Below are 8335 nucleotides of genomic sequence, written 5' to 3' on the forward strand. Positions count from 1 at the left end.
TGCATTTATTGAATTAGTTAAAGATTGAGTCATGCTGTCATTTTTCTTTTATAGCTACAGTACATGTATAATTGAGCCTGTATTTCTTATCTGTATATATATTACATTAATAATCATTGTGCAGTATTTCTGGATAGTATACACCTTTTCTCTACATTGCTATAACAGTTGCTTTCTCTCATTTTCGTTCTCTGGTCTGTGTCACATAATCTCTCTCTCTGATCTCTTTGCTTTTTGGCTTGTTTTTTTCTTTATTAAGCAGCTGCTTGCTAGCCTGCTTTCATTTTAAAAATATAATTCTCTGGCCTCATAATATTATATTTATTGCCTGATTTGTGTACAGGATATCATCAGAGAGGTGATAAGAAGTTTAGTTAAAATTGAATTTGTGCCATAAATGAATAAGTAGAGCCTCCAGGGTCCCACTACGTGTACCAGTGTTGTGCCACTGGTCGCCCTCGCTCCAGTATCGCACTAGTACTATGGTCAATGGTTAGTCTTTTAAAAGGTGTTAAATAAAATAATTTAAAAACTTGTGCGTGTGTGTATGTGTATGTACAACTGGTTGAGATAAAATAATGTATATAGGATAATTATAGATATATTATAATAATCTGATCATAGAGAATGAATGAATGAATGAGTATGATGATGATAATGATTATAAGACAAAATGTTAGCTGTATTGTGGAGGGAACTTATCAACAAAATAATTTAAAGTGATGATAAAATAATAATAATAATAATAATTACCGGTATGATAAAATTAAATTTCTCTCAAGAGTTTATTCCTGTGCAGTTGGTAAAATAGCAATCAAAATAATAATAATAATAAAGAATATAATTGGATAATCATACAGACCTGTGGAGAGGAGAAGAGAAGGAAGAAGAAGAAGATTTAATCATCAGTGTATTATGGAGAATCAAGAGGATAAAGGAAGAGGGGATTATCTTGTCATAGAGGCATCTATGACATTGATGCTGAGCTACATATTGAAGTAGCTGTGTAAGGACTGCCTACTGAGCTATTGTTACTTGCAGTGGTGTTGTTAGAGAGAGGATTGGTTAGTCCTGGGGTTGAAGTGGGCTGTGGCGGTGGGATATACGAACTACTCACACCCAATCCATGAGACGTGTGTGGTGGAGGAGGGGGAAAGAAGGACATGGGGTGGTTAGGAATGACCGGGGTGGTTGGCATGAAGAGAAACTGCTGCGTCCCTGGGGAGAGGGGGGTTAGGCCGGAAAATGGCATCGTTCCTGTTATCCCAGGGCTAGGAAGACTCGGTAGTCTGTATGGTAGTTGTGAGTTTAGTAAAGGGCCACACGTTGTTGGTAAACTGTTGAAGGAGGACGTTGAATTGATGCTGTTCACTGTTGTGCTTCCTTCCCCACTTGTTGACGATATGGCGGCGGCCGCGGAGCCCCCAGCCTTGAGGAGAGAGTCCATGTTGAATCCAAAACCTTGAGTCTTGCCAAACGGAGATGCAATGGGAGGGAAGAATGGAGCCGAGTTGAGATACGGATTAGGCTGTACGGCGTGCATCCCGGCTGGTGCTAGGGTTGTTGCATGTATAGACTGTGGTGGGGGATGAGGATGAGGTGGGAATGGATTATAAGCGTACGCTCCACCTGCACCAGGCTCGTGTGGTAGCATGGAGTATGCTGGCATACCTGAGAGAGGTGGAGGGTGTTTGTGTCCTCTCATTGCTGCAGCAGCAGCCACAGCAGCAGGGCTGCCATAAAGACCCTCGTGGCCGTGTCTACGGGAGACCGGTCGCCTCCTCAGTTTACCGGTTGTTCCACCGATGAACATTATATCGTCGCTGGACGGGTCCAGGGTCCAGTAGTTTCCCTTTCCAGGGTCGTCGTAAGGACGAGGGACTTTTACAAAGCATTTGTTGAGTGAGAGGTTGTGTCTGATGGAGTTCTGCCAGCCTTGCTTGTTCTCTCTGTAGTAGGGAAAGTTCTTCATGATGTAGTCGTAGATACCGCTCAATGTGAGCTTTCTCTCCGGGCTGGACCGTATGGCCATCACTATCAGTGCGTTATAGGAGAATGGGGGCTTTTGGTACTTTCCGCCACCTTTCTTTTCGTCGTCTCCAACGCTCTCGTCTTCATCTCCTTTGTCATCTCTGGAGCAGTCGCCATCAGCTGATTCCATCTTTATGTGTGGATGGAGTCCACCTGCGCCTTTGTCCAAACCTGCAGTCCCAAGGAGATCGCTCTCTCCTTCCCATGACCCGTTGCTGGATGGCGTTGGTACCATTTCGTCTCCAGTAGATAGAAATCCATTCATTTTGTTGCTGCTGCTTGTATTATTACTTTGTGGTGATCGTCCAGTTCCTGGTGTATCTTGTAAACCAGAGTGAACCATGCTAGCCAGAAGCATAGAGACAGAGAGAGTGAGAGAGAGTAGGCTTTGAGAGGTCCTGTTCTTCTATCAGTTTCTGAGAAATATAATTGAAGAGGGAGAGAAGGACAGGTGTATATATATATAATTGTAGTCTCCAAGAGCAGGAGGTCTTTTTCAGGTTCGCTTGTAACAACTTCTAGTGTAAACAGAGCTAACCGCAAATGAGCTGCAAATAAATACTCACCAAACCTGCCCACCCTCTTCTATCTCTCATATACCACAGGAAATATCCTGAGCCAAATTATTTAATTAATGACATTATACATGTACTGCAGCCTGTACTGTTGTGGTCAGGGGAAGAGAGAGAGAGAGGGAGGGGAATAGGAGGATTGGGGAGGAGGAGGAGGAGGAGAAAGGATTTAACATATATCCATGTTTAAAGGTGATAATGGAATACCCAGGGATCACCACGTCTTTATAGCAAAACCATAATTTATTTTACAGTACAAGTGAGTAATGAGAGCAATGGCAGAGAGGAGGGAAAGAAGCTGGAAAGTGTTTAAAAGTGAAAATGGACAATCCACTTATCACTAGTTGAGACTGAAACCTTCTAATCCCCTCACAATTAGAAGACATTATCTTCTTTAGATAACTCCTAACTCTTTCCCATGCCTCTCTCTGCCTACCACGTACATATTTAATCTCTCCTTCTGCACAACAGCAAGTCAACAGTTGCTTGCCTGCATCTCTTTTAAGTTCCCATCTCTCTAGTGCATTCTTCTCATTGCACACAAGTATTTATGTACATTTTCCCTGTGGTACATGTGTGTGTGCATATATATATTTACATAACTTTTTAGTAATGTCTATGTGTATGTTGACAGTGATGAGAGAGTGTGTGTGTGTGTGTGTGTGTATTTACAGCCACTCAATCAATTACTACAATGCTTGTACAATTATCTTTGACATTGGAATTCCATCATCTCTCTCCTTTATATTATTGGTATGAATGAATGGAGTATGTTGTCAAACTCTGGACCATTACATATGTATATAAACAGTAAAACACACACACACACACGTGTGTACTGTGTACACTTTATCTTGTTATTGTGAGGGCGAGTATGTGGGGGCCTGCTCCCTGCTATCGTCACGGTAATATTTTACAGAAGGGTTGGCATTTGATAACTAATATATCACCTATTCACGTTACTAACCGCATTCTGATGAGAGTTTATCATATTACACTCACTCGCCTGCTGATTCTCTCCTTTTATCTTTGAGACTTCTTACACACACACACACACGCACTCTCTCTCTCTCTTTGATAAACACACACACACGTAGACCATGAATACTGTATACAGTATTTATGCATAAACACACAGTGTCCTCCTTTTAATGATGCTACTTATAAACAGTCCTATACAAAACAAGCATATGAAAACATTATTTTAAGAATAGAAACGAAAGAATGAGAGAGGAATAAAAGAAATAATAAGAGAGAGAGAGAGAGGGATAGAAGGAGACATTAATATGTGTCCAATATGTAATACTAGTCAAAATAAATCATTGAAGATGAGTAGTGGTAGTCAGGACATAAAGTGTAAGACAATGACAGGTTGGTCTACTTTATTGATCGGCCAAACAATTTCTCTTGGCAATGGAGCCTACTTGATCTCCATTCTCAGTACCACCAACCTCTTGGATAGAACCTACAGGAGAGAGAGAGAGTGAGAGAGAGAGAGAGAGAGTGAGAGAGAGAGGGATGAAATCTTGCATGTGTCTGTGTCTGTGTATGTATTCTGTAGTATATTGTAGCAATGTCAGCAGTATTACTCTATACTCTTTCCCAGTGGACTTTGAACTTAATTACACAATCGGTAACTCACTCGATAAATGAAACAAGACACTAACCAATTACTACAGCAACTCACCACTCTCTTCCCTCCTTCCCTCTCTCTCTCAAATTACTGCTTCACTCATTAAATCGCTCATCACTTCATTCATTCATCATTCCTCACGTTTTTCTCCTCTAGTTAACAGAAGTGATTCTGGATAAGGAAACGTTAGTCTCATCATTGCTTTGTTTGGAGCAGCTTTACGTACAAAATGACACTCAAACGACGAGAGACCACACCCTAACTCATCCTCCACAATCTGGAGCACGTCTTTCTCGGGCTCTGCAGATTTTGAAAACAAATAACAATGAATTAGAGGTGGAGAGGCAAGGAGTTTATTAGGCTGAGATGTGGAGGAGTGAGAATCAGTATTGTCCTCTTTCACGATGCTATTATAATATCCTCTAAAACAGTTCAAGAACTGATATGCAATGGCTGGTAAGTTCATTATTACATGAAGTCTAGCCGAAGGTTCTGATACCAATAGACCCTGCACTTTCTCTCTTGTCTCATCAATGAACTCTCTACCATCAAGATTATAACACTTGATCCCGACACTGTTCCTCTTTGAATTATCAACCAGTGCAGAGTAGGAATGAGGGTTGAGGTCATTGGCAAATACTGTGACTCCTTTTTTTGCTGCCGGTATTGAGAATGGTCCCACTCCTGCAAACATGTCCAGCGCTATATCCTTAGGTTTGAGTTGATTTATGACCCTCCCATGCTCTGTCCCTAGTCTTGAGTTCCAGTACACTTTAGCAAAATCAAATTTAAATCGACAGCCATTTTCCGATACTGTGGTAACGGTGTTGTCCTCCCCGGCCATTAGCTCCATGTGAAACGTACGGAAGGTCTCGTCAATTCGATCAGTTTTATTGACCACAGTCTTAATGCCAGACTGCTTGCTTAACAGGACCTCACCTGAAAATGAAGAATTGAAAAATAATATACTACTACTTAGACCCAATTACTTAATATGGATGTGGTTTCTTACCAATGATATTCTTATATGGTAGATGATGCTCTTTCAAGTTATAGTGTGCTATATGTCCAATGATCTCATAAGCCAATGGGGGGTCCTCGTTAAGAGGGAGTATTGACTTTAGTATTGATTTAATGGGATAGTCCCTATACTCAATACTCGTTTCGTGTGCAGTTAATGTCCCGCCATTTTGAACTATCCAGTCTTCCTGAGTCTCTGTTAGAGACTGGGAAGGAGAGAGAAGGAGCAACTGGAAAAGAGAGAGAAAACTCAGTACATTATTATCATTTTTGCAGAGAAAAAAGAGGGACAGAAATGCAGAAATATTATTGTCACGATTATTAGTAAAATGAATGCACTATACATTACTATCTCACTTTTTCACTCTCTGATGCAGGTACTGCTTGGATTGTTTTTATTTCTGGGGTTTTCAGCATTTCTTTGCTAAAGTTCTTTCTAAAAGCTGATGTCTTTTCAGCAGGGACCCTAACAACAGGCAGCGTCACTTTCTTGTGAAATAAAGACTTGTCTAGCTCTTTTAATCCTCTCACTCCCTCTGGAGGAGAAAAGAAAGACTCCAGAGGCTGAGAGAGAGCCATTAGTGACCTCACACGTTGCAGCATGCTTCCATTTTAGTGGGAGGGGCTCATAGAGTAGGCGTGGCTCAAATTTAACCACACCCTTTATAAATTAATTTAGATCTAATAATTTTTGGCAAGTTTGTCCTCTTGGCTTGTGGTCTTATTATGCTCACTTTTCGCTTGGTAATTCTTGTAATGTTCTTTTTGTATATTTTACTTTTTTCTTCTTTAGTAGATTTTTTTACAGTAGAGAGAGAGTGCTATTTTTAGACTAGTGGGTGTGGTTTGCTCCACATTCCTAGACGTTGCTTCCTGGTTACTAAGCAATTCTTCTAATTATTCTTGGTAGATGTCTGGAGAGTGATGTCAACAGTCTATGATTTGCTAACTACTGCCGATACCATCAGATCTGCAACTGTAACACCAGTAAATTATTATAATGTGTTCTAATTTTTAGAACTAAATCATTGCTAATGTTACTAATTATAGTATCAACTAAATATAGTATCACTTTCTCTCTCTCTCAGTTTGATGTGTTTGTGAGTGCATTATGGTCTAAGGCGATGGTTGATGGTGCATTCCGGTATACACTGGATGGGACCACTGTCAGGTCACTGGACGAGGGTCAGTACGGGTTCGTTGTACAGGTACATGTACATGTACTGGTCATGTGACTATCATGTGACTTGCATTATTTAGAATAATCCGAAAAGGTTGACACACAAGCGAGTTCCAGTCGAAAACAGGAAATTAGTGGAACCGTTTTCTCCCGATCAATTTAACTTTAACAAGATAACAAATGAAAAGGAGGTACATGTACACGTGCTCTGTTGAATGATTAATGACTTGTCTCCCCTGATTTACCCCTCAGGTCATTTGTGTTATTAGAAGAAGAGGAGATGAGGTCAGTGATGCGATATGATGTCATGTCATGTGACCAGGGGATTAGGTTACTCGTGAAATATTAGGGTCAGAGTATCAGAGTTTACTTGCATACCATAAACCTTACCCTCACTCCTTTCAACTGAATGTGATGAATTAATGTACCTTGTTATTATTTAATGATGTGACCTTGCTTCTCTTAAACTCACCTCTCTCTCTCTGTAGTTTATTGATGAACATTTAGCTGTCATTAATGTCAGTCCAATTGAAGCGAATCACTTCCTGTTAGTACCAAACCCTAAAGACTGTCTACCACAAGTATGCATACATACATATACATCACTCATCATGTGATTGTCATGTACATGTACATACATGCACATGTACATGTACATGTATGTACATGTATATGTATATGCAGGTAATTACTCAAGACTCTCTGTTACTCTGCCTCCAATTGATGTCATTATGTGAAAGAAAGTAATGCAATACTTTTAAAAATTTTTATTATTTTTATGCTCCCACGCATGTACTGTACTGTACATGTATATTCAGTGATACATGTGTGGTCGCTAACAGTTTGTTGGCTTATGCTTCAGTGAATCATCTCCACTATCATTTTATAAGTATCAGTTATCCATTGCTAGCACACAGACTGGTTAGTCATTGGTCATCATCATACAGTGTGTCTCATGTTATATTTTATGCGTAGGATGGTAAAGTGTTGGTGGATGGAGTGTATGAGTTAACTAATCATCCAATGAAAGGGTTCGGGTTTCAATGCAAAGATAATAAGAATAATGAAGAACTAAGTAAAACAGCTAGGTAAGTACACTGTATATGGTGACATGTATTGAGCATAATGATATGAGCATAATGATATGTATTGATGTGTAGTAGAATGAGCCTTTTCTGACTGATGTTATAGCAAGTGCTAGCCATCTAAAGAAATGGGAAATACCCTGTACTATAGCCCATGGTTTTTTACAAAAAATGGCTCCGAAATCACCCCAAATTTTTATTACATTTTCTGGTACATATTGATGTACTTAGGCTATGTAGAAAGTTTGAGCTGATTCCGACAAGAAATTTTTGAGTTATGGCTATCTAAAGAAATGGGCAAATTTTTGAAAATTTCCCTGTACTATAGCCCATGGTTTTTTTTTACGAAAAGTGGCTCCGAAATCACCCCCAATTTTTATTACATTTTCTGATAGATATTGATGTACTTAGGCTATGTAGAAAGTTTGAGCTGATTTCAACAAGAATTTTTTGAGTTATGGCCATCTAAAGAAATGGGCTAATTTTCTGAAAATTCCCTGTTATAGCCCATGGTTTTTTCCAAAAAATGGCTCCAAAATCACCCCCAATTTTTATTACATTTTCCAATACATATTAATGTACTTATGCTATGTAGAAAGTTTGAGCCGATTCTGACAGAGTTATGGCCATCTAAAAGAAATGGGCCAATTTTCTGAAAATTCCCTGTACTATAGCCCATGGTTTTTTTTATAAAAAGTGGCTCCAAAATCACCCCCAATTTTTATTACATTTTTTGATACATATTGATGTACTTATGCTATATAGAAAGTTTGAGCCAATTCCGACAAAAAAATTTTTAAGTTACAGTCATCTA

General features: G+C 39.4%; 3 protein-coding genes across 4 annotated transcripts; 1 reads left to right on the plus strand and 2 right to left on the minus strand.

The window, feature by feature from the left end:
• Positions 1-661: 661 nt before the first annotated feature.
• LOC100635109 (forkhead box protein G1-like) lies at positions 662-2569 on the minus strand. Its single transcript, XM_003387121.3, has one exon. The coding sequence runs from the start codon at positions 2387-2389 to the stop codon at positions 968-970; it is 1422 nt and encodes a 473-aa protein (XP_003387169.1). The 5' UTR covers positions 2390-2569; the 3' UTR covers positions 662-967.
• A 1180-nt stretch (positions 2570-3749) lies between these two features.
• LOC100635232 (tRNA (guanine(37)-N1)-methyltransferase-like) lies at positions 3750-5870 on the minus strand. The gene is made up of 4 exons (XM_019997529.1): positions 5614-5870; positions 5249-5486; positions 4378-5175; positions 3750-4068 (listed from the first exon to the last, which is right to left on the minus strand). The coding sequence occupies exons 1-4, from the start codon at positions 5857-5859 to the stop codon at positions 3986-3988; spliced, it is 1365 nt and encodes a 454-aa protein (XP_019853088.1). The 5' UTR covers positions 5860-5870; the 3' UTR covers positions 3750-3985.
• A 42-nt stretch (positions 5871-5912) lies between these two features.
• LOC109582674 (GDP-D-glucose phosphorylase 1-like) lies at positions 5913-7584 on the plus strand. Of its 2 annotated transcripts, none has more exons than XM_019997531.1 (9): positions 5913-6000; positions 6050-6243; positions 6345-6464; positions 6517-6627; positions 6689-6721; positions 6925-7017; positions 7121-7179; positions 7255-7357; positions 7412-7584. In XM_019997531.1, exons 2-9 carry the CDS (start codon positions 6181-6183, stop codon positions 7526-7528), a joined length of 699 nt encoding a protein of 232 aa, XP_019853090.1. In that variant the 5' UTR covers positions 5913-6000; positions 6050-6180; the 3' UTR covers positions 7529-7584. The 2 variants fall into 2 exon arrangements, with proteins under 2 accessions (XP_019853090.1, XP_019853091.1); XM_019997532.1 differs by having other exon boundaries at positions 6053-6243.
• The last annotated feature ends 751 nt before the right edge of the window (positions 7585-8335 follow it).

Source organism: Amphimedon queenslandica, unplaced genomic scaffold, assembly GCF_000090795.2.
Source record: "Amphimedon queenslandica unplaced genomic scaffold, v1.1 AMPQUscaffold_13365, whole genome shotgun sequence".
NCBI lineage: Eukaryota > Metazoa > Porifera > Demospongiae > Haplosclerida > Niphatidae > Amphimedon > Amphimedon queenslandica.